Consider the following 25,157-nt stretch of genomic DNA (forward strand, 5'->3'; position numbering starts at 1 on the left):
TAAGGGAATAAGGGGTTATGGGGAGTGGGTGGGAAATGGAGCTGAGTCCATGATCAGATCAGCCATGATCGTATTCAATGGCGGATCAAGCTCGAGGGGCCGTATGGCCTGGTCCTGCTCCTGCTCCTATTTCTCATGTCCTGATGTTGTGATGTTGTTATGTGTGCAGGTGGTGAAGGAGATGTTGGAGAACACCAGTAGTGGCGGCTTCTGCTCCAACGATAACGTGGTTCAGATGGCTCTCAACACCTTGCCCTTCGGAGGGGTCGGTAAGTGTTTACACCAATGGGGCTGTGACCCATAGAGCACGGAAGTCCCAGGCTGCATTCTCGGCCTGTGGTACTGAGCCCCACTCATCATCATCACAGGCGGTCCCTCGAACGAGGATGACTTGCTTCCACAAGAGTTCACAGATGTTTCAATGAAGGACCCGATGTTCCAGTCCTGAACTCCAGTTGAGGGGGTGGAAGATACCTGTGCGTGGATTTTTTTAACTTGTGGTGACCGTTACACACCAGCCACCACACGGGCTTGACAGAGCTAGGTCTTTATCCAGTGGCAAGAGTTAACCAGGACAGCTGAAGACTGAGCCCCTCACTCACAGAGCAGGAAAGGCCCAGGCTGCATTCCCGGCCTGTAACCCCCCCGCCCCCCCTCACTCACAGAGCAGGAAAGGCCCAGGTTGCATTCCCAGCCTGTAACCCCCAGCCCCCCTCACACACAGAGCAGGAAAGGTCCAGGCTCCGTTTCCGGCCTGTGCGGTCCCTGTCACGGACGCTTCTGTCCACGTGACGACCACACAGTCCTTGTGGAGACGGAATTGCGTAAGAACCAGGAGCAGGAGTCGGCCATTCGGCCCCTCGAGCCTGCTCCAATGAGATCACGGCTGATCGTCTAACTGAACTCCACTTCCCTGCACTGTCCCCATATCCCTCGACTCCCTTAATATCCAACAATTGATCGCTCTCTGCCTGAATATCCTCAACGACTGAGCGTCCACAGGCTTCTGGGGCAGAGAACTCCAAAGATTCACACCCTCTGAGTGAAGAGGTTTCTCCTCAGCTCCTCAGGGCAATACAGTTTCGGAAGACCCAAACTCCCTACTACTGTGAACAAGAAAGACGCCCAAACACTACATCAAACATTTAAAAAACACCTCACAGAAATAATTTACAAAAATTAACGTTGATAGAAATGTTTTTCAAAAAACAAAATATTTGCCGATTTAAAAAAAAATGTTAATGATGCTTTAAAATAAATTTCCCTGAGTGGACAGGACTTTTAAACATAAATATGTATTTTAACATATTATTTTTCCATGTGTTTCATATGTTTTTAAACTTTTACGCTGGTAAAAGTAGGTTATGCACCTGCTTTCACCAGGCGCAAGAGTTTTCAGGACATTGGCGGGGGAATGTCCCTCTCACCGAGATGCGTGCCATCGGTCAAACCACAAGTTTGACACATCGGAAGAGACGGTTTTTCGGCGCATGGGCATTGGGTGCCCGACACCGGGCATTTTGCGATACCTCCCCGGGTCCGTACACACTCCCTACAGACCCAGGGAGGCCGGGATTTCTTCAACATCATCATACGCAGTCCCTCGGAATCGAGGAAGACTTGCTTCCACTCTTAGAATGTAATATGTCCTTACTATACAGTATAAATGCACACGAGGCCCATAGTTGAGAGAAGGTCACTCTGTGATCAGTAACCTTTATTAGCCAGCACTGAAGTGATGAAGGTGGGTGGAGCTTCCCCTTTTATACCTGAAAGTCCAGGTTAGGAGTGTCTCCCACAAGTTCACCACCTAGTGGTCAATGTTCTCACGGTGTACAACTTAGGTCAGCTTATACATGGGTTACAATGACAGTTGAATGCATGTCATCGCTTCCCCCTCCCCCCTGGCCCCAAAGTCTTATTGGGATCACAGGTTGAGTCTCTCTGGTGGTTTACGCTCCCTTGTAGAGCGCCTGAGTTGTGGCTCCGGTTGTTGGGCGCTGGCCTGAGTGTCTGCTGTTTGCAGTGCCTCAGGCCTGTCTGAACTGCCCACAGTGACTGGGCTCTCCTCCACTTGGTTCCGGTGTTTGGTCACCTGTGGAGGAGTGAACTATACATCGTGTTCTTGCTCTGCTTCTTCTATGGGGTTGCTGAACCTCCTTTTAGTTTGATCCACGTGTTTGCGGCAGATTTGTCCATTGGTAAGTTTAACTACCAGAATCCTATTCCCCTCTTTGGCAATCACAGTGCCTGTGAGCCATTTGAGCCCTACAGCATAATTAAGGACAAAGACAGGGTCATTGATATCAATACATCGCGCCCTCGCATTCCTGTCATGGTAGTCACATTGGGACTGACGCCTGCTCTCAAGAATTTCTTTCATAATCGGGTGTATAAGGGATAACCTGGTTTTGAGCGTCCTTTTCATTAGCAGCTCTGCGGGTGGAACCCCTGTGAGCGAGTGTGGTCGGGATCTATTGGCCAACAGGAGGGGTGATAAGTGGCTTTGTAGGGAACCCCCTTGGATTCTGAGCATCACCTGTTTGATTATCTGCACTGCTCGTTCCGCCTGGCCGTTTGAGGCCGGCTTGAACGGTGCCGTTCTGACATGGTTGATTCCATTGCCTGCCGTGAAGTCCTGAAATTCAGTGCTTGTGAAGCACTGGCCATTGTCGCTGACCAAGACGTCAGGTAGACCATGGGCGGCGAACATTGCCCGTAGACTTTCTATCGTGGCAGAGCATGTGCTTGAATTTAAAATGGCATACTCAATCCATTTGGAGTAGGCGTCGACTACAACTAAAAACATTTTTCCCATGAAAGGATCTGCATAGTCCACATGGATGCGTGACCATGACTTGGCGGGCCAGGACCAGGGGCTAAGGGGGGGCTTCCCTGGGTGCGTTGCCCAGCTGAGCACACGTGTTGCACCTGCGAACACAAAGTTCCAGGTCTGCATCTATCCCTGGCCACCAAACATGTGACCTGGCAATTGCCTTCATCATGACAATGCCCGGGTGCTCATTGTGGAGTTCTCTGATAAACACCTCTCTGCCCTTCTGGGGCATGACTACGCGGTTTCCCCACAGTCGGCAATCGGCCTGAATCGAGAGTTCATCCTTGCACCTGTGAAACGGTTTAAACTCCTCAGGGCATGCCCCGTACATGGCTGCCCAGTCCCCATTCAGGACACATTTCTTAACTAAAGACAGTAGCGGGTCTTTATTTGTCCAGACTTTAATCTGACGGGCTGTCACAGGTGAGCCTTCGCTTTCGAAAGCTCAACAGCCATGATCAGCTCAGCACCATGCTCAATTGTCCCCTCAGTGGTGGCTAGTGGGAGCCTGCTGAGTGCAATGGCACAGTTTTCGGTGCCCGGTCTGTGCCGAATTGTGTAGTCATAGGCGTCTAACGTAAGTGCCCACCTCTGTATGCGGGCCGATGCATTCGCATTTATGGCCTTGTTGTCGGCCAAAAGAGACGTTAGGGGTTTGTGATCTGTCTCCAGCTCAAATTTCCTGCCAAACAAGTACTGGTGCATTTTTTTTACTGCATATACAAATGCTAATGCTTCCTATTCTACCATCCCATAGCCCCTTTCTGCCTGAGACAGACTTCTGGAGGCATAAGCTACCGGCTGTAACTGACCCTTGGCATTCACATGCTGCAACACACACCCGACCCCACAGGACGACGCATCACACGTTCAAACTAGTTTCTTACACGGGTCACATCACGTTAACAGTTTGTTGGAGCATAACAAATTGCGTGCTCTATTAAAAGCCTTTTCCTGGCTGTCCCCCCCGGACCCATTCGCGACCTTTGCGTAGGAGCACATGTAGCGGCTCTAACAGCGTGCTCAATTTGGGAAGAAAGTTACCAAAATAATTCAGGAGCCCCAGGAACGAACGCAGCTCCGTCGTGTTACGGGGTCTGGGTGCTTTCTGGATCGCTTCCGTCTTGGACGCTGTAGGTCTGCTCCCGTCTGCTGCTACCCTCATCCCCAGGAATTCTACCTCTGGAGCTAAGAAGACGCACTTCACCTTTTTCAGTTGCAGCCCTACCCGGTCCAGTCTGCATAGCACCTCCTCCAGGTTGTGGAGGTGTTCTTCAGTATCGCGACCCGTGATGAGGATGTCGTCTTGAAAAACCACCGTCCTTGGAATCGACTTGAGGTGGCTTTCCATATTTCGTTGAAAGATTGCGGCAGCCGAGCGAATCCCGAACGGACATCTGTTGTACTCAAACAACTTCTTGTGTATCGTGATGGTGGTCAGCTTCTTCGACTCACTCACCAGCTCCTGGGTCATGTAAGCTGAGGTCAGATCCAATTTTGGAAAAAGTTTGCCACCGGATAACGTCGCAAAGAGGTCCTCCGCTCTCGGTAGCGGGTACTGGTCTTGGAGTGACACCCGATTGATGGTGGCCTTGTAATCGCCACATATCCTGACCGACCCATCCGCCTTGAGCAACAGCACAATCGGGCTCGCCCAGTCACTGAATTCGACTGGCGAGATGATGCCTTCCCTCAGCAGGAGGTCCAATTCGCATTCTATCTTTTCCCGCATCACGTACGGCACCGCTCTGGCCTTGTGGTGTACTGGCCTGGCGTCCGGGTTTATATGAATCACTACCTTGGTCCCCATGAATGTGCCGATGCAGGGGTGAAATAATGAGTCAAATTTGTCCAGGACCTGTGAGCATGATACTCGCTCCACAGAAGAAATTGCATTGACATCGCCCCATTTCCGGTTCATGACAGCAAGCCAACTCCTCCCCAGCAGTGCGGGACCGTCCCCCGGGACAATCCAGAGTGGCAACCTGTTCTCCGAATCTTTGTGGGTCACGACTACCGTGGCGCTGCCTAGCACTGGAATGATCTTCTTTGTATATGTCCGTAGCAGTGCGTCAATCAGTAATAATTTTGGCCTCCTGGCCTTGGACACCCACAACCTTTCGAACTGTTTGATACTCATCAGGGACTGGCTGGCCCCCGTGTCCAGCTCCATTAATACTGGGATGCCATTGAGGAGCACTTTCATCATTATCGGAGGCGTCCTGGTATATGAACTGTATATGTGCTCCACATGAACTCACTGAACTTCAGCTTCCAGCGATTTGCCCCAGTATTCATTTGGCCTCGTAGGGCTTACATCGGGCCTGTCCACCTCGTACATTAACCTGGCTGCAGGCTTCCTGCACATACGTGCCAAGTGACCGCTGATGTTGCAGTTTCTGCAGGTATACTGCTGATACCTGCAAGCTCTGGCTGGGTGTTTGCCACCACACCTCCAGCATGAGCTAGAGGCCTCATTGTTGGAAACAAAAGGTCCATTACCAGTCGATCGTCTCTGACTGTCTCTGTAACTCCTTAAACGCACCATTAACAGGTGTTGATGGCCCCATTACTAGCTGCATTGTCCACTCCGACGGCATGAATCGCCTTTCAGCTAGCCATTGTCTCTGTTGAATTCCCCCTTTAGGTTCGACTGCATGCTGGGGCATGTCCAATTGCCCTTGTCTGCCTAGAGAACTGTGTGCTACATTAACAATGTTGACTCCCTGGTCGTTTGCCGCATTTGAGCCAAGATTTTTGCCATAAATCATTCTGGTCTCTTCCTCCCCTGAGATAAATGTCTGGGCTATCATAGCCACCGCTTCCAAGGTCAAGTCTTTGGTCTCAATCAGTTTCCTGAAAACCCCAGCGTGCCCGATGCCCTCAATAAAAAAGTCTCGCAGCATCTCCACTCTGCATGTATCTGGGAACTTACATAGGCTCGCCAGTCGCCGGCGATCTGCCACGAAGTCTGGAACGCTTAGCCCTTCTCGCCGCTGGTGCGTGTAAAACCGGTGTCTCGCCATGTGCATGCTGCTCACCGGTTTAAGGTGTTCCCCAATCAACTTACTGAGCTCTTCGAACGTCTTGTCCGCCGGCTTCTCTGGCGCTCGAAGGTCCTTCATCAGGGAACACGTTCTGGATCCACAAACCATCAGGAGATGAGCCCTGCGTTTGTTGGCCGAATCCTGTCCCAACCATTCCTTAGTGACAAACCTTTGCTGTAGTCTCTCAATAAAGTCTTCCCAATCATCACCAACACAGTACCTCTCTTCTGTGCTGCTAGTGGCCATGCTCGCATGGTTTAAATCCCAGTTTCTCGTCGCCAGTGATATGTCCTTACTATACAGTATAAATGCACACAAGGCCCATACTTGAGAGAAGATCACTCTGTGACCAGTTATCTTTATTACCAAGACCTCAAGAGCAGACGGTGGGTGGAGCTTCCCCTTTTATACCTGAAAGTCCAGGTTAGGAGTGCCTCCCACAAGTTCGCCCCCTGTGGTCAGTATTCTCAAGGTGTACAACTTAGGTCAGCTTATGCATGGGTTACAATGATAGTTGAATACATGACAGAATGAGTCCTTAGGTGGCTGAACAGTCCAATATGAGAGCCACAGACTCTTTCACAGGTGGGACAGGCAGTGGTTGGAGGAAAGGATGGGTGGGACTGGTTTACCGCACGCTCTTTCCGCTGCCTGCGCTTGGTTTCTGCATGCTCTCGGCGACGATACTTGAGGTGCTCAGCGCCCTCTCGGATACACTTCCTCCACTTAGGGCGGTCTTTGGCCAGGGACTCCCAGGTGTCAGTGGGGATGTTGCACTTTATCAGGGAGGCTTTGAGGGCATCCCTGTAACGTTTCCTCTGCCCACCTTTGGCTCGCCTGCCATGAAGGAGTTCCGAGTAGAGCGCTTGCTTTTGGGAGTCTCGAGTCGGGCATACGAACAATGTGGCCTGCCCAGCGAAGCTGATCAAGTGTGGTCAGTGCTTCAATGATGGGGATGTTGGCCTGGTCGAGGACGCTGATGTTGGTGCATCTGTCCTCCCAGGGGACTTCAGGGCCGTGATCTTATACGTTTCGATAAGATCACCTCTCATTCTTCTGAACTCCAATGAGTACAGGCCCAATCTCCTCAAAATTTCCTTGTAAGTCTCCAAGAATCGAGCTGCTGCCCCGTGCTGGGGCCATTCTTGGCCTTTGGAATCTTGGCCTTTATTGCAAAGGGGATGGAGTATAAAAGCAGGGAAGTCTTGCTACAGTTATACAGGGTATTGGTGAGGCCACACCTAGAGTACTGCGTGCAGTTTTGGTTTCCATATTTACGAAAGGATATACTTGCTTTGGAGGCAGTTCAGAGAAGGTTCACTCGGTTGATTCCGGAGATGAGGGGGTTGACTTATTAAGATAGGTTGAGTAGGTTAGGCCTCTGCTCAATGGAGTTCAGAAGAATGAGAGGTGATCTTATCGAAACATACAAGATTATGAGGGTGCTTGACAAGGTGGATGCAGAGAGGATGTTCCCACTGATGGGGGAGACTAGAACTAGAGGGCATGATCTTAGAATAAGGGGCCGCCCATTTAAAACTGAGATGAGGAGGAATTTCTTCTCTCAGAGGGTTATAAATCTGTGGAATTCGCTGCCTCAGAGAGCTGTGGAAGCTGGGACATTAAATAAATTTAAGACTGAGATCGACAGATTCTTAAAAGAGGAGATAAGGGGTTATGGGGAGCGGGCGGGGAAGTGGAGCTGAGTCCATGATCGGATCAGCCATGATCGTATTGAATGGCGGAACAGGCTCGAGGGGCCGTATGGCCGACTCCTGCTCCTATTTCTTGTGTTGTTATGTTGTGTGTCTGTTCGAGCGGTGAGCGGGCTGGGGTTCTATTTGGGCTGTGTGTTTTTTCAATGCCGGCAGGTTTCAGCGGGCTGGGAATATATCGCGGCAAGTTCAGCTTCGACACCTTCTCCCAGAAACGGGCCTGCATGCTGAAGAGCGCGGGGATGGAGATTATGAACTCCGCCCGCTATCCTCCCTACAACGACCAGAAGCTCAACATTTTGATCTGGGCCACCGACATCAAGAAGAGAGGCTGTGTCTGCCGTGTGTTGTAGAGCCATGGCTGTGTTCTGTGCCCGAGGCTCGGGGCAACGTTTCGTCCCCGTCTCTCTCCGATCAGCATCAGATTCCCCCACCTCCCCCGAAACTGTTTTCCCCAAACCCTGATTAAATTGCTTGAATTATACATCGGCTGCTCTGTGTGCTTTCTCTTTCCTGACTGAAGTCGTTGCATCAGAAACAGGAGCAGCAGTCACCCACACGGCCTCTCGAGCCCACACCATAGTTCCATAAGGTCACAGCTCATCTTCTGCCTCAATTTCACCCACCTCATATCCCTCGATGCCCCCAGAGTCCGCCATCCTTCCCTCTGTTACCTCCAGACTTGACTATTCCAATGCACTCCTGGCTGGCCTCCCACATTCTACCCTACGTAAACTGATGGTGATCCAAAACTCGGCTGCCCCCGTGTCCTAACTCGCACCCAGTCCCGCTCACCCATCACCCCCTGTGCTCGCTGACCTACATTGGCTTCCGGTTAAGCAACGCCTCCATTTCAAAATTCCCATCCTGGTTTTCAAATCCCTCCAGCCCCTACACCCCTCCCTATCTCTGTAACCTCCTCCAGCCCCTACACCCCTCCCTATCTCTGTAACCTCCTTCAGCCCCTATGCCCCTCCCTATCGCTGTAATCTCCACCAGCCTCTACACCCCTACCTATCTCTGTAACCTCCTCCAACCCCTACACCCCTCCCTCTCTGTAACCTCCTCCAGACCTACAACCCTCCCTACCATTAACCTCCTCCAGCTCCGTCAACACTTCTTATGTCTGTAACCTCCTCCAGGCCCTACAACCCTTCCTATCTCTGTAACCTCCTCCAGCCCCTACACCCCTCCCTATCTCTGTAATCTCCTCCAGCCCCTACACCCCTCCCTATCTCTGTAACTGTTATGTATTAATAGAGTCTGACCAGATACTGTGAGCTCAAAGTAAGGTGTGACCATAGTCCTGTATTACAGATCTCAAGAGTGCCTCTCCAGCCTTTGTGGCCTCCTAAAGTACAGGTGCTCCCAAGGGATTATGGGATCCTTTGGGACTCCAGTGGATGAGCCCTCTGGTGGGGGTACAGAGTAATTACAAGTCCACATATATAACAACACTCCCCCTCCAAAGTCAATAGTGTAACTATTTACAATGTGAGTCGATCTGGGGCCCTTCTTTATCTCGGTGTGAAAGCTGGTGTTGTTGAATCATTTGTTGGGCCCTCGCTGGGCTGCTGTGCAGCCGGCCTTGCTGGGCTGCCTGGTGTGTTGGCTCCTGCTGGGCTGCTGCGGGTGATGGGTTCTGCTTCGTGGTCAACAGTGGTGTCGGTTGCCACTGGTCTGTGTGTTGGGGGGGGTCAAAAAATGTAGGTTCTAATGTGGATTGCTCTGGATAGTCCGTGAATCTGAGTTTGGTTTGGTCCAAGTGTTTCCTGTAGATGAATCCATTTGAAAGTTTGACCCGAAACACCCTGCACCCTCTTTAGCCACGACAGTGCTGGGAAGCCACTTGGGTCCTTGTCCATAGTTCAACACAAATACAGGATCATTAATCTCAATTTCGCCTGATGCATTTGCGCTATCATGATATGTACTTTGTTGAAGCCGCCTGCTCTCTACCTGTTCGTGTAGATCAGGGTGGATTAACGAGAGTCTTGTCTTAAGTTGTTGAGGCCATTTCACTAAATATATTCAAAAAGGAGTTAGATGTAGTCCTTACTACTAGGGGGATCAAGGGGTATGGCGAGAAAGCAGGAATGGGGTACTGAAGTTGCATGTTCAGCCATGAACTCATTGAATGGTGGTGCAGACTCGAAGGGCCGAATGGCCTACTCCTGCACCTATTTTCTATGTTTCTATGTTTCTATGTTTCACGAGCAGTTCAGTGGGTGGAATCCCAGTGAGTGAGTGTGGTCTCGTGCGGTAACTAAGCAGGATTCGGGATAGGCGAGTCTGCAGTGAGCCTTCAGTTGCCCTCTTCAAGCTCTGCTTGATTGTTTGCACTGCTCTCTCTGCCTGATCGATAATAATAGATCCAGGTTCAGGATCTGGATGAATGTTAATTAAGAGACAAGACAAATGAAGTAAAGATAAAACACCGTTTACTGAAAAAAAGGAAACATAATACAGTTTACGAAGCAAAGAGAAGTATGATAAGCTGCAACAATGCTCACGGCCTTCTGCCCGTCGGGAACTCCGCAACGACGGCTGGTCAGGAGCCTTGGGGGTCCCGGCACAGCTCGCGATTCACGGTCCAAGGTGAAGTTCAAACAGCTACTGGACAGTTCTGTTCCTTTATACGATTAAACAAACACGGGTGCATGTGGTTTATGGCCAACTCCTAATCAGTAAGGCCCCAGCTGCTCTTCCACAAAGCATGAGATCTCGAGGCACCGACCGTCCCATAAACAAGCTGGTGTGTGCCTCAAGGTCTCTCTCTCTCTGTCTCTCTGCATCAACAACATTCCATGAGGCATGGAGCAGAAACACACTGTAAATGACTAAATATCATAATTAACAGTATGTGATTAATCCTACACAATACAATCCACCCTTGATATTTAGACATTCTAAGTAATATAATCGAGTTGAAGGCGTAATGCATCAGTTACACGTTGAGTATGCACAAGCAACGCCCGCAATCTACACCAAAGAATACATACAAGCAGTAATATCAGTAATAACGCGACGAGTAAAACAACGATAGGATGTATTAACAGCTTCAAAGCGGCGGATGTTTTTGGGGACCATCCGTAAAAGATGTCCCACCAATGGTGCACCGTAAGGTCAGTGACCGTTGTCACAACTCTGACCAAGGCGCCTTCACTGTAACTCAGAGCAACTTGCAGAGTATGAAGAGTATGCCCTCGTTTGCTCAATTCGTCAGTGACCTTTTGATTATCTTTTACAAATTGAGCTAAACGAGTTAGGTCTACAGTGGGAGGAAGGTTAGTGATGCCTGGGACGATGCGATGGCGCACAACATTTTTCCATCATCCCAATCGATATGACCTTTTAAAATGAAGGTCATATATGGTATACACATCTTGAAAGCAAGCATTTAGAGGAGGATCTTTACGGGCACCGTCAAGATAAATGGGATAGACACTAGTAATACAAACATGATTCTATCCGATTTCATGTAAAATTGTATGATTGTATGGTACAAGTGTCCAAATACATGTTCCCGCTGTATGCTGTAGGGAGCATGGTTCAAACACAGGTGTGTGCAAAGGACACACCATACCGAAGGGCCATATTTGACAATCTTGAGCTTGCTGAGTTCTATTGCGAGCATCAATCCAACCACCCTTGGACTCGGGTACCCACAGATTTTGGCCATACAGGTGGGGAAGCACTATAAACTGGGCACCAAATGTTGTTTTTTGTGATATTGACTATTCTCATAGCAAAGTTACACCACTGGTCATCACAATGTTTATGTTGCAAATCATTGTCATATTTTTTTGCCACTTGATTGATAACGTGATGTTGGCCCCCGTGCTTGCTGTTAATAGCACCTGTCCTGGGCCCCCCCCAGTACCCGCATGCATCACAAGTGACGCTCCAGTGTCCTATAGTGCAGGCTTGCCCGGAAGGACAGGTAAAATTGTCTTGCGTACGATCAGTGTTCGCTAACCGCCACCCTATACGGCCATCCTATGCTGTGTTTGAGGATGGAAATAGCACAGTCGCAGATAACGAGACACTTGCCAGCACGAGTTGGTAAGTCGCCATTTTGGGCAGAATTCCTGTGGGAGAAAGCATAAGTATATTAATTCAGCCCTGTTTAGTCAATTTACCCTTCTTTCATTCTTTACTTCTCTCTCTCTCTCTCTCTCTTTCATTCTTTACTTCTCTCTCTTTCTCTCTTTCATTCTTTACTACTCTCTCTCTCTTTCTATCTTTTATTCTTTACTACTCGCTCTCTCTTTCATTCTTTACTACTCTCTCTCTCTTTCATTCTTTACTTCTCTCTCTCTCTCATTCTTTACTTCTCTCTCTCTCATTCTTTACTTCTCTCTCTCTCTCTCTCTCCCTTTCATTCTTTACTTCTCTCTCTCTCTTTCATTCTTTACTTCTCTCTCTCTCTCTTTCATTCTTTACTTCTCTCTCTCTCTCTCTCTTTCATTCTTTACTTCTCTCTCTCTCTCTCTTTCATTCTTTACTTCTCTCTCTCTTTCATTCTTTACTTCTCTCTCTCTTTCATTCTTTACTTCTCTCTCTCTCTCTCTCTCTCTTTCATTCTTTCTGTCTCCACGGCCCAGATTGTCCGTGCCTACTGACTTGTTCTTCCCGTCTATTTCCCAGATGTGAATGCAGAGAGGATCCGGCAGATTCCCGCCACTGTCTCCAGTGTCCTGGGGAAGTCAGAAAGTAAACAAGAAAGAATGAAAGAGGAGGAATGGAAGAAACAAGGTAAGATTGATGGGAAGAACGGAAAGTGAAAAGCCTGTCGGGACTTTCTACATGACGCTGTGAGTCCATTCCCCACAGAGACAATAGAAGGCGCTGTAGTACTATGAAACACAAAGATGTTTGTAATATAGTTTAATATGGAACAGGAGGACATTCAGTCCCCTTGAGCTTGTTACATCGGAACAAGAGAAGGCCATTCAGTCCCCTTGGGACCGTATGCACAGGAATACGAAGAGGCCATTTAACTCCTCCAGCCGATTACATAACTGAAATCTGTGCGCTCAGGTTAACGACCGTCCTGCCATTGGATATAGTTTCTCGCCATCAAGTCGAAAAAAACTACTTAATGTTAAATACCGCAACTAGTGTTCTCCTTGTCCTTGCATGCTGTCTCATTCTCTGAAGTTGCTTCACGAGCCAATGAATGGGAGGGAGCGTGCTTTACGCAGGAAGTGACGTACGTGTGACAATTGCACACGGCTGCTTTGTATTTAATCAGATGGTTTTGAGCAGCAGCCGTTCGCACAGCGAGGCAGTGTGGACTGGATAGATCATGTTTTATGAAACTCATTATCTAACCTTCATGGTGGCGCTGATCCCACGTGAGTCCAACTTACAAACTTGTACAGAGCTCTTTGTAGAACAATGCGCTTTAATGTCAGCTGTGGTTCAGCTGGTAGAAATCTTGCCTCTTTGGGGGTCGAGACTTACTCCTGAGACTTGAGCACAATATTGTACTCTAACACTCTGCAGACGAGCGCTGAGGGAGCGCTGCACTTTCGGAAGTGTCAACTTTTGGATAAGGCTTTAGACCGAGCTGCCCATAACACTACTGGGAGTAGAGCAGGGAAGTTCTCGCTGGTCTGCGGTCAACTATTATCTCACAAGAAACACTCCCCAAAATCCCAGAAAAACAGGTCAATTATTTCAATGCCGTATGTGGGAGCTTGCTGTGCACATTTAGGTTGTCTACTTTCCCAAATCAGTACATTACTCATTACTTCATTGGTTGTAAACAGCTTTGGGAATTGTTGATGTCCTGAATGTCGCTTTATTGATGGAAGTTTATTTATCTGCACATAATCCCCGCTCTAATCAATTATTGACAATTAGAATCTAATCGGTGTTCCATTCGACAGGAATACTTGCCTCGTTCGTGGAGCAGTCGCCTTCTGTCCTATCGATGGGAGCAGGAGATCAGACCACACTCCGATGCACGCTGACCAATACTGCCTATCCCTTTATGTTCTGGTACAAACAACAACCCAACCGGGCACTGGAAGCTCTTTTCACTTCTGCTGGAGAGGGTGATGCTCAGAAGTACACAACCGAGTCCTTTAAGGCCGAAAGAAGCAGCACCACGCTGTTTACTCTGGAGCTGAGTGCCGCCTCTCCGTCTCACACCGCTGTCTATTACTGTGCCTGCAGTAGAGCACAGCGTTTGAGAACACGGCGCCCCAGCTACAAAAACCTGCCATGGATGAATGTGACTTCTGTGCATACTATGCGCCACCAGCTGGCAGCACTGGATTGTATTTCAGTGCAGGTTTTCTGCCACCATGTCATAGAATCATAGAATGATACAGCACGGAAGGAGATCATTCTGCTCACGGTGCCTGTACCAGCTCTTTGAAACAGCTATCCAATTAGTCCTATTCCCCTCCTCTTATCCCATAACCCAGAAAACATCCCCCTTCCAGTGTGCATTAAATTCCTTTTTGAATGTTATTGGATCTGCTTCCTCCTCCTTTCGGGAAATGCATTGCAAACGACGATCAATAAATGCATTCAAAAAAATCTCCATATCGCTATCTGGTCATTAAATCTATGCGCTCTGGTTGCTGAGCTTTAAGAACTTAAGAACATAAGGAATAGGAGCAGGAGCAGTCTATACGGCCCTTACCTTGAGACGATACCCCCCAGTACTAGACTCTCCAGCCAGTGCAAACATCCTCTCAGTATCTACCCTGTCAATCCCCTTCACAATCTTACATGTTTCAATGGCACCCCTCTTCTAAACTGCAGAGAATATAGTCCCATTCTGCACAATTTCTGCCCCTGGAAACAGATCCTCGTTATTTACACTAACCAAACTCAAGATTTTGAACACCTCAATTCAATCATAACTACATACAAACATAAGAAATAGGAGCAGGATTGGGCCATTTGCCTCTCGAGCTCCGTTATTTAATAAGACCATGAGTGGTCTTCTACATCAAATACACTTTCCTGCACTATCCCCGTATCACTGATTCCCTCAATATGCAAAAATCTGCCGATCTATTTCTTTAATATACTCAACGACTGAGCCTCCATTGCCGTCTGGGGTAGAGAATTTCAAAGATTTACCGTCATCTGATTGAAGAAATTTCTTCTCATCTCAGTCGTAATTGCCCAAACCCTGATTCTGAGACTGTAACCACTAGTTCTAGACTGCCCAGCCGGAGGAAGCATCCTCCCTGTATCTACCCTGTAAGAATTCTATATGTGTGAATGAGATCATCTCTCATTCTTCTAAACTCCAGAGAATATAGGCCTAGTCTATCAAATTCTCCTCATAGGACAATGTATGACATTAACTCATTACCCATCTCTTTCAATCCATCTCTCTATATGTTCTGTTCTCATCAATGGTTCTGTGCTGCGCTGTGATCGGCGAGAGCATTCTAACGAATATAACGTCGGCTGCAAGGAATGAGCAATTTTGCGATTGGCGTTTTCAGCACTCGCTCGAAGCACCAAAGGGTTTAATTGATTAACGTACTTCCCACTGCGGCCATGGCGGCGCTGTTACACTCTGTATAGGAAGCATGCACCTCGAGAAACGACTGAAATAGTCAGTTTGCAAAGGAGGGAAGACCATTCTCGCTATGTATTGGCTTTCCATATTTCTGCTTTCCAATTCCTGTATGTATGAGACGGCAAACCCCACTGTTCCCTTTTCGTGCCATTGATATCGCGTCAACGGCACTTATTGTTCGTATTGATGAGATTATTTATTGATATATTCTTGTTCGTTAACCAAATACAAATACTTTGCTGAAATTTGATCTGCCTAAAAGTTGTGTTTATTCTGATAAAGGATCATCCGAAAATAATTTAATTTCTCTCTTTCAGAACTGAGCTCGTTTGTCTTTGCCCTTTCCACTTTCGAATTTGGCGCATTTATACTTTTATCAGTTCGATAAAACCGCCGTGTAATTGGACTTAGCCTTTAGAGAAAATAGAAGCGATTTCAGAAAACTAACTTGTTCCATTCCTTTTCTTCCCCTGCTGTTCCTGCCACTGACCCTTAACTATTGCCTGACACCCTCTATTGTCCTCTGACGGATCGATCGGTCGGCCTTACTGTTGTTTTATAATCCATTAGATGTTCGTTCACAACGACTAGTTGTTCAGACCCCGTCGGCCACCGTCCAGGTTCCAGGCGAGGAAGCCGTGTTCTACTGCAGCATCGGGCATGGCAACATGAGTAACTATTGGTGGAACTGGTACCTGCAGACCGGGGAGCACCTGTATTGGATCCGATCGGTCATGTTTTCTGCGGCTAACTATCGAACAAAGTCTGGCATCAAACATGACCCTGACGACAACACATTCACACTGTCCCTGAAAAACACCCAGACTCAAGACAGCGGCATGTATTACTGTGTAGCGTTGCAGGATGCGCACAGTGTTGTTAGATTGCACGGGGTCATGGCAAAAACCTCACTGAGCAAGAAAGGCACCTCCGGCAGCGGGGATAGGAAGGAACCTGCATTCTTGGCCCTGAGAATGACGGTAGTGGTGATCAAAGAAAGACTTACATTTCTATAGCGCCTTTCACGGACACTGGACGTCACAAAGCCAATGAAGTACTTTTGGAGTGAAGCCAAATTGCGCACAGCAAGCTCCCACGAACAGCAATGTACTAATGAGCAGATCACCTGTCTTCTGGTATGTTGATTGAGGGATAAATAATGGTCCCAGGACATCAGGGTAACGAGTCATTTGTGGCTAATTGGAAATCTACATCTGGCTAATTGGGGACCAATGGGCGGGTAATTGAGAATGCAGATGCGTCTAATGGGGAAATGCAGAAGTGGATATTTTTATTTCTGATTACTGAATTAAAAATGATCAAATACACATTTTTTGGGAATGTGAACGGTGTCAGATCTAGTCAGCTATTGGTTATTCGCAACCTCATGGATTTTGAATGGGTCAATCAGGAGAAGGGGCGTGTCCAAAGCTGCATCCCTTCCTCAGGCTCTTCGTTTTCCTCAGTGATTTGAACAGAGCGGGTTTGATTTCTCAGACTCCACGCTTCTGTTCTCGCTCCTTTCACTATTAAGGGAAAAGCCTCAAGTTAAAGATATGTCTCTTACTGGGTCTGATTATCTTGCTTCACTGTAAGGGATCTTTTCAAACAATGATTCTCTTTAATAAATGTTTTCTTTCCCTCTTTCTCTCGGTTTCTCTCATTCGCTCTTATTTATCTGTTTCTTTCTCTCATCCTTTACCTCTCTCATTCTTTTCTTCTCTCATTATTACCTTCTATCTTTCTCCACAGCCTAGAGTTCCACCATGTGCTGAATTCCTCCTCACCCCGTATCTTTCCCAGACTTGAACTCAGAGTATCCGCCAGTCTCCTACCTCTGGATTCAGATTTCCCTGCAACATGGAGGGCCCCAGTACTGCTGACATGTTCTGGTACCCGGGGAAGTAGTCGCAGTTGAAGTTTTACTCCGCGGGCACCAATCACATCAATCCAGAGGGGATGGTGGAAGGTTTTATCGCCGAGCGACCGAATGGTAAAGATTTCAACCTGAAGCCCTCCCGCCTGCGGGCGAATCAGTCGGCCGTGTATTACTGCGCCTGGAGTCTGCGCAGTGCCTCAGGGAAATGGAGGGGCTCGACACAAACCCCAAAGGGGGCAGGAAACACCTGTGGGGGTGAACCAGCGCGGTGCAGAGTCCTGTTGGGTTTATGCTTCCGCGTGGCCGTGCTTTTGACAAGAAGTGGAGACACATTGGAACAAAACTGAAAAATGAGATTTTATAAAGGCGAACGAACGATTGTTAAATGTCAAGTATGATAGAATGAAAGGAAGATTGAAAAAAATAAAGTGAGAGAGAATGAAAGAATAAAGATAGAAAGAATAAATGAAATACATGGAAGAAAGATTGAAAGAAAGATAGACTGATGTATAGAAAGAAAGAAGGCAGAGACGAAAGGAGGATAGAAAGAATAAAGGAAAGACTAAGTAAGAAAGCAAGAAAGAATGAAAGAAAAAATAAATGGAGATGGAATGTAAGAAAACTAAGAAACCAGTGAGTAATGATGGAAAGGAGGAGAGGTGAAAAGCCTGTCGGGCCTTTGTACACTGACACTGCGTGTCCTTTCCTTACAGCGGCAATACAGTGTGTTATAGGACCTTGAAACTCACAGTTGATTATAATATGTTTCAATATGGAATAGGGGGACGTTCAGTCCCCTTCAGTCTCCAGTCCTCAAGAATAGGAGGAGGTATGCTGTCCCCTCGAGCCTGTTACACAGCAACCGGAGGAGGCCCATTCAGCCCTTCGAGCATGTTACATACCCTAAATCTGTGCCCTCGGTTTAATGGCCCTCCTCTCGATGGATATAGTTTCTCCCCAATCAAGTCTATTCAAACAATTCTTAATTTGGAATACCTCCATTATTTCTCTCCTTGTCATTCTGTGCTGCATCCTTCTGTGAAGTTGCTTCACGAGCCACTGAATGGGATTGGTGGGGGGGCGGGGGGAGTGTTTTATTTATGCAGGAAGTGACATATGTATGATAATTGCAACCACACGTTTTGTATTTAATCGGATCCAGCAGAGAAATTGCCTTTAAACGTGGCATTGAGCTACACCCGTTCGCATAGCCAGACAGTGTCGACTGAATAGATCATGTTTCATGAAACTCATTATCTAATGTTGATGGTGACACTGATCCCACGTGAGTCAAATTTACAAACTTATACCGAGCTCTTTGTAGAACAGTGCGTTCTAATGTTAGCTGTGGTTCAGCTGGTAGAAATCATGTCTGTGATTCAAAGTTTTTGGATTCGCGTCTTACTCCTGAGATTTGAGCACAACTTATATATAGTACGCTGACACTCTCCCGACCAGCGCTGAGGGAGCGCTGCACTTTCGGAACTGTCATCTTTCGGAAAAGGCTTTAGACCGGGCTGCCCTCTCAGGTGGAGGTCAATGTTCCCAGGGCATTATGGGAAGAAGAGCAGGGAAGTTCCCGCCGGTGTCCTGGGCCAACATTCATCCCACAACAAACACCCCCTCCCGCAAATATACCAAGATTAACGGGTCAGTCATTTCAATGCAGTATGTGGATCCCTGCTGTGCTCAATTTGACCGTCTCCTTTCCTGAATTACGGTAATAAATTAATATTTCCTTGGTTGTAAAGAGCGTTGGGACTTTGAGATTATGAATGGCAATTCTGAATATGAGTTAATTTCCCTATATGTGATCCCTGCTCTAATCAATTATTGACAACAATAAGATTCTAATCGGTTGGTGTTCCATTCGACAGGAATACTCGCCTCCTACGTGGAGCAATCGCCTTCTATCCTATCGATGGGAGCAGGAGAGCAGACCACACTCCGATGCACGCTGACCAATACTGACTATAACTATATGTTCTGGTACAGACAACAACCCAACCGGGTACTGGAAGCTCTTTTCTCTTCTGCTGGAGAGGGTGATGCTCAGAAGTACACAACCGAGTCCTTTAAGGCCGGAAGAAGCAGCACCACGCTGTTTACTCTGGAGCTGAGCGCCGCCTCTCCGTCTCACACCGCTGTCTATTACTGTGCCTGCAGTAGAGCACAGCGTTTGAGAACACGGCGCCCCAGCTACAAAAACCTGCCCCGGATGTATGTCAGTTTTGTGCATAATATGCGCCACCAGATGGCAGCACTGGATTGTATTTCAGTGCAGGTTTTCTACCACAATGTCACAGAATCATAGAATGATAAAGCGCAAAAGGAGATCATTCGGCCCACGGCGCCTGTATCGGCTCCTTGAAACAGCTATCCAATTAGTCCTACACTCCTCCTCTTTTCCCATAGCCCAGAAAACGTCCTCTTCAAGTGTGCATTAAATTCCCTTTTGAATGTTATTATTGGATCTGTTTCCTGCTCCTTTCGGGAACTGCATTACAAACAGCAAGCTCCCACAAACAGCAATGTGCTAATGTGTTCTGGTATGTTGATTGAGGGATAAATAATGGTCCCAGGACACCAGTGTAACTAGTCACTTGTGGCTAATTGGAAATCTATATCTGGCTAATTGGGAATAAATGGACGGGTAATTGAGAATGCAGATGCGTGTAGTGGGGAAATGCAGATGTGGATAATTTTATTTCTGATTACTGGCTGAAAAATGATCAAATACACATTTGTTGGGAATGTGAACGGTGTCAGATCTATTCAGCTGTTGGTTATTTGCAACCTCATGGATTTTGAATGGGTCAATCAGGAGAAGGGGCCTGTCCAATGCTGCATCACTTCCTCAGGCTCTTCATGTGTTCCTCAATGATTTGAGCAGAGCGGATTTGGTTTCTCAGACTCCACGCTTCTGTTCTCGCTCATTTTACTATTAAGGGAAAAGCTTCACGTTAAAGGTATATCTCTTACTTGGTCTGATAATCTTGTTTCATTGTAAGGGACCTTTTCAAAAAATGATTCTCTTTAATAAAATGTTTTTTTTCTCCCTTTCTCTCTTTATTCCCCTAGTTATTTCGCTCTTTCTTTCTCACATTCTTTATTTCTCTCATTCTCTTTATCTCGTTATCTCTATCTATTTTCCTCTCTCTTTCTCTCATTCTCTTTCTTTATTTATCTGTTTCTTTCTCTCATCCTTTACCTCTCTCATCCTTTACCTCTCTCATTCTTTTCTTCTCTCATTATTACCTTCTATCATTCTCCACAGCCTAGAATTCCCCGATGTACTGAATTCCTCCTCACGCCGTCTCTTTCCCAGACTTGAACTCAGAGTATCCGCCAGTCTCCCAGCTTTGGATTCAGATTTCCCGGCGAGGGAGCGGAACTAAAATGCAACATGGAGGGCCCCAGTACTGCTGACATGTTCTGGTACCCAGGTAAGTAGCCGCAGTTGACGTTTTACTCTGCGGGCACCAATCACATCAATCCAGAAGGGATGGTGGAAGGTTTTATCGCTGAGCGACCGAATGGTAGAGTTCAACCTGAAGCCCTCACGCCCGCGGGCGGATCAGTCGGCCGTGTATTACTGCGCCTGGAGTCTGCGCAGTGACTCAGGGAGATGGAGGCGCTCAACACAAACCCCAAAGGGGGCAGGAAACACGTGTGGGGGGTGAATCAGCGTGGTGCAGAGTCCTGTTGGGTTTATGCTTCCGCGTGACCGTGCTTTTGACAAGAAGAGGAGATACAGTGGAACAAAACTGAGAAGTTAGGTTTTATAAAGGCAAAAGAACGATTGTTAAATGTAGTGAAGTATGATAGAATGGAAGGAAGATTGGAACAAATACAGAAAGAGAAAGAGAGAGAAAGAATGAAAGGAAAATAGAAAGATAGATAGAAAGAATGAATGAAATCATGAAAGGAAGGAAGGAAGATTGAAAGAAAGATAGACTGATATATAGAAAGGAAGAAGGCAGAAACGAAAGGAGGATAGTAAGAATAAAGGAAAGATGAAAGAAGAAAGAAAGGGAGATGGAATGTAAGAACAATGTAAGAAACACAGTGAGGAATAATGGAAAGTAGGAGACTGACATGTCAAGAAAGACTGGATCAACTGGGCTTGTATTCACTGGAGTTCAGAAGAATGAGAGGGGATCTCATAGAAACGTTTAAAATTCTGACGGGTTAGACAGGTTAGATGCAGGAAGAATGTTCCCAATGTTGGGGAAGTCCAGAACCAAGGGTCACAGTCTAAAGATAAGGGGTAAGCCATTTAGCACCGAGATGAGGAGAAACTTCTTCACCCAGAGAGTGGTGAACCTGTGGAATTCTCTACCACAGAAAGTAGTTGAGGCCAATTCACTAAATATATTCAAAAGGGAGTTAGATGAAGTCCTTACTACTCGGGGGATCAAGGGGTATGGCGAGAAAACAGGAAGGGGGTACTGAAGTTGCATGTTCAGCCATGAACTCATTGAATGGCGGTGCAGGCTAGAAGGGCTGAATGGCCTACTCCTGCACCTATTTTCTATGTTTCTATGTTTCTAGGAGGTGCAAAGCCTGTCGGACATTTGTACACTGATACTGTGTGTCCTATCCCTACAGTGGCAATACCGTGTGCTACAGGACCTTAAAACACACAGTTGCTTATAATATGGTTCAATATGGAACAGGAGGACGTTCAGTCCCCTTCAGTCCTCAGGAACAGGAGGCCCATTCAACCCCTCGAGCCTGTTACACAGGAACAGGAGGAGGCCCATTCAGCAAGTCGAGCCTTTTTACACAGGAACAGAAGGCAATTCAGCACCTCGAGCCTGGTTACACAGGAACAATAGAAGGCAATTCAGCTCCTCGCGCCTATTACTTTTGAACAGGAGGAGGCCTTTCAGTCCCCTTGACCCTGTGAATTAGGAATACGAAAAGGCCAGTTAGTCCCCTTGGGACCATATGCACAGGAACAGGAGGAGGCCATTCAGCCCCTCGAGCCTGTTACACAGGAAGAGGTGGAGGCCCATTGAGCTACTCGAGCCTTTCACACAGGAACCACTGGAGGACATTCAACCTCTCGTATATGTTACACAGCGACCGGAGGAGGCCCATTCAGCCCTTCATAGAAACATAGAAACATAGAAAATAGGTGCAGGAGCAGGCCATTCAGCCCTTCTAGCCTGCACCGCCATTCAATGAGTTCATGGCTGAACATGAAACCTCAGTACCCCCTTCCTGCTTTCTCGCCATACCCCTTGATCCCCCGAGTAGTAAGGACTTCATCTAACTCCCTTTTGAATATATTTAGTGAATTGGCCCCAACCACTTTCTGTGGCAGAGAATTCCACAGGTTCACCACTCTCTGGGTGAAGAAGTCTCTCCTCATCTCGGTCCTAAATGGCTTACCCCTTATCCTTAGACTTCGAGCATGTTACATACCTTAAATCTGTGCCCTCCGTTTAACGGCCCTCCTCCCGATGGATATAGTTTCTCCCCATCAAGTCTATTCAAACAATTCTTAATTTGCAACACCTCCATTATTTTTCTCCTTGTCCTTCAGTGAAGTTGCTTCACGAGCCAATGATTGTTATTGGGGTCGCGGGCGGGGAGGCGGAGTGTTGGTTTACGCAGGAAGTGACGCTTGTGTGATAATTGCAACCGGACGGTTTGAATTTAATCAGATCCAGCAAATAAACTGCCTTTAAACGTGGCATTGAGCTGCACCCGTTCACACAGCCAGGCAATGTCGACTGAACAGATCATGTTTCATGAAACTCATTATCTAATGTTGATGGTGATACTGATCCCACGTAAGTTAAATTTACAAACTTATGCAGAGCTCTTTGAAGAACAATGCGTGATAATGTCAGCTGTGGTTCAGCGGGTAGACATTTGCCTCTGAATCAAAGTTTTTGGATTCGCGTCTCACTCCTGTGACTTGAGCACAACATTGTACGCTGACACTCCCCACACCAGCGCTGAGGGAGCGCTGCACGTTCGGAAGTGTCATCTTTCGGATAAGGCGTGAAACCGAGCTGGCCTCTCCGGTGGAGATAAATTATCACAGGGCACGATGGGAAGAAGAGCAGGGAAGTTCCTGCCGCTGTCCTGGGCCAACATTTATCCCACAACAAACACAACCCCCCCCCCCCCCCAAAAAAAAATCCCAGATTAACGGGTCAATTATTTCAGTTTAGTATGTGGGAGCTTGCTGTGCTCAATTTCGCCGTCTCCCTGCATGCGTTACAACACTGAGGCCTATTTAATCAGCACTTCCTTGGCTATAAAGAGCGTTGGGACTTTCTGGGGCCGTCAATGTCGCTTTGTGAATGGGAGTTAATTTATCTATACGTGATCCCTGCTTTGACAATTATTGACAACAATAAGAATCTAATCGGTCGGTGTTTCATTCGACAGGAATACTCGCCTCGTACGTGGAGCAATCGCCTTCTGTCCTATCGATGGGAGAAGGAGAGCAGACCATACTCCGATGCACGCTGACCAACACTGGCTATCCCAACATGTTCTGGTACAGACAACAACCCAACCGTGCACTGGAAGCTCTTTTCTCTTCTGTTGGAGAGGGTTCTGTTCAGGATTACACAACCGAGTCCTTTAAGGCCGAAAGAAGCAGCACTACGCTGTTTACTCTGGAGCTGGGTGCCGCCTCTCCGTCTCACACCGCTGTCTATTACTGTGCCTGCAGTATAGCACAGCGTTTGAGAAAGCGGCGCCCTGTTACAAAAACCTGCCCCGGATGAGTTTGAGTTCAGTGCACCTTGTCCACCACCAGATGGCAGCAGTAGATTTTATTTCAGTGTTAATTTTCTGCCTCTAGGTCATAGAAACATATAAACATAGAAAATAGGTGCAGGAGTAGGTCATTCGGGCCTTCAAGCCTGCACCACCATTCGATAAGATCATGGCTGATCATTCCCTTCATAGCCCTTTCCTGCTTTCTCTCCATAGCCTTTGATCCCCTTAGCCGTAAGGGCCATATCTAACTCCCTCTTAAATATATCCAATGAACTGGCATCAACAACTCTCTGCGGCAGAGCATTCCACAGGTTAACAACTCTGAGTGAAGAAGTTTCTCGTCATCTCAGTCCTAAACGGCCTACCCCTTATTCAAAGACTGTGTCCCCTGGTTCTGAACTTCTGCAACATTGGGAAGAATCTACCTGCATCTAACCTGTTCTGCCCCGTCAGAATCTTGTATGTTTCTATGAGATCCCTGCTCATCCTTCTAAACTCCAATGTATAAAGGCCCAGTTGATCCAGTCTCTCCTCATATGTCAGTCCAGCCATCCCGGGAATCAGTCTGGTGTACCTTCGCTGCACTCCCTCAATAGCAAGAACGTCCAAATCATAAAACCAATAGAATCATCGAATGATATAGCACTGGAGCAGGTCATTTTGATTGGTGAGTAGTTTTTCTTTTTTCTCTTCTATAACAGTAAGTAAACTTTAGCATTGTTGCCAATTTAAGTGTATCTAAGAGTTAAGTCATGGCAGGAGAGCTCGGTCACATGATATGCTCCTCCTGTACCATGTGGGAACTCAGGGACACTTCTGGTGTCCCTGACAACTACGTGTGCGGGAAGTGTATCCACCTCCAGCTCCTGACAGACCGCGTTGCGGAATTGGAGCTGAGGGTGGATTCACTCTGGAGCATCCACGATGCTTAGAATGACGTAAGAAGCACGTGTAGCGAGTTGGTCTTACCGCAGGTGAAGGGTCCACAGCCAGCTAGGGAATGGAAGACCAGCAGGAAGAGCAGTGCAAGGAAGGTAGTGCAGGGGTCCCCTGCGGTCATCCCCCTGTAAAACAGATACACCGTTTTGAGTACTGTTGAGGGGGATGACTCATCAGGGGAGGGCAGCAGCAGCCAAGTTCATGGCACTGTGGCTGGCTCTGCTGCACAGGAGGGCAGGAAAAAGAGTGGGAGAGCGATAGTGATAGGGGATTTGATTGTAAGGCGAATAGATAGGCGTTTCTGCGGCCGCAACCGAGACTCCAGGATGGTATGTTGCCTCCCTGGTGCAAAGGTCAAGGATGTCTCGGAGCGGGTGCAGGACATTCTGAAAAGGGAGTGTGAACAGCCAGTTGTCATGGTGCACATTGGTAC

At 47.5% G+C, this 25,157-nt stretch overlaps 1 protein-coding gene and 1 long non-coding RNA gene across 4 annotated transcripts in view; both read left to right on the forward strand.

Annotated features, from left to right (window-relative positions):
* Positions 1-16,392, forward strand: part of aldh3b1 (aldehyde dehydrogenase 3 family, member B1) — a 63,658-nt gene extending 47,266 nt beyond the window's left edge. Inside the window, exons 9-11 of one of the 3 annotated variants that reach the window (XM_070893273.1) lie at positions 170-269; positions 12,249-12,356; positions 15,727-16,392. In XM_070893273.1, coding sequence (XP_070749374.1) covers positions 170-269; positions 12,249-12,356; positions 15,727-16,172 — 654 coding nt within the window. In that variant the 3' untranslated portion in view covers positions 16,173-16,392. Of the gene's footprint in view, positions 1-169; positions 270-7,754; positions 8,083-12,248; positions 12,357-13,495; positions 15,405-15,726 lie in introns of those variants that run through there. The other 2 variants (XM_070893275.1, XM_070893276.1) reach the window with 2 other exon arrangements.
* Positions 16,393-18,605: 2,213 nt separating this feature from the next.
* Positions 18,606-25,157, forward strand: part of LOC139275985 (uncharacterized) — a 42,671-nt gene continuing 36,119 nt past the window's right edge. Inside the window, exons 1-3 of the long non-coding RNA XR_011595800.1 lie at positions 18,606-18,755; positions 20,313-20,481; positions 23,447-24,452. This is a non-coding gene — a long non-coding RNA (uncharacterized lncRNA). The remainder of the gene's footprint in view (positions 18,756-20,312; positions 20,482-23,446; positions 24,453-25,157) is intronic.

Source organism: Pristiophorus japonicus, chromosome 11 (genome assembly GCF_044704955.1).
Source record: "Pristiophorus japonicus isolate sPriJap1 chromosome 11, sPriJap1.hap1, whole genome shotgun sequence".
Lineage (NCBI taxonomy): Eukaryota > Metazoa > Chordata > Chondrichthyes > Pristiophoridae > Pristiophorus > Pristiophorus japonicus.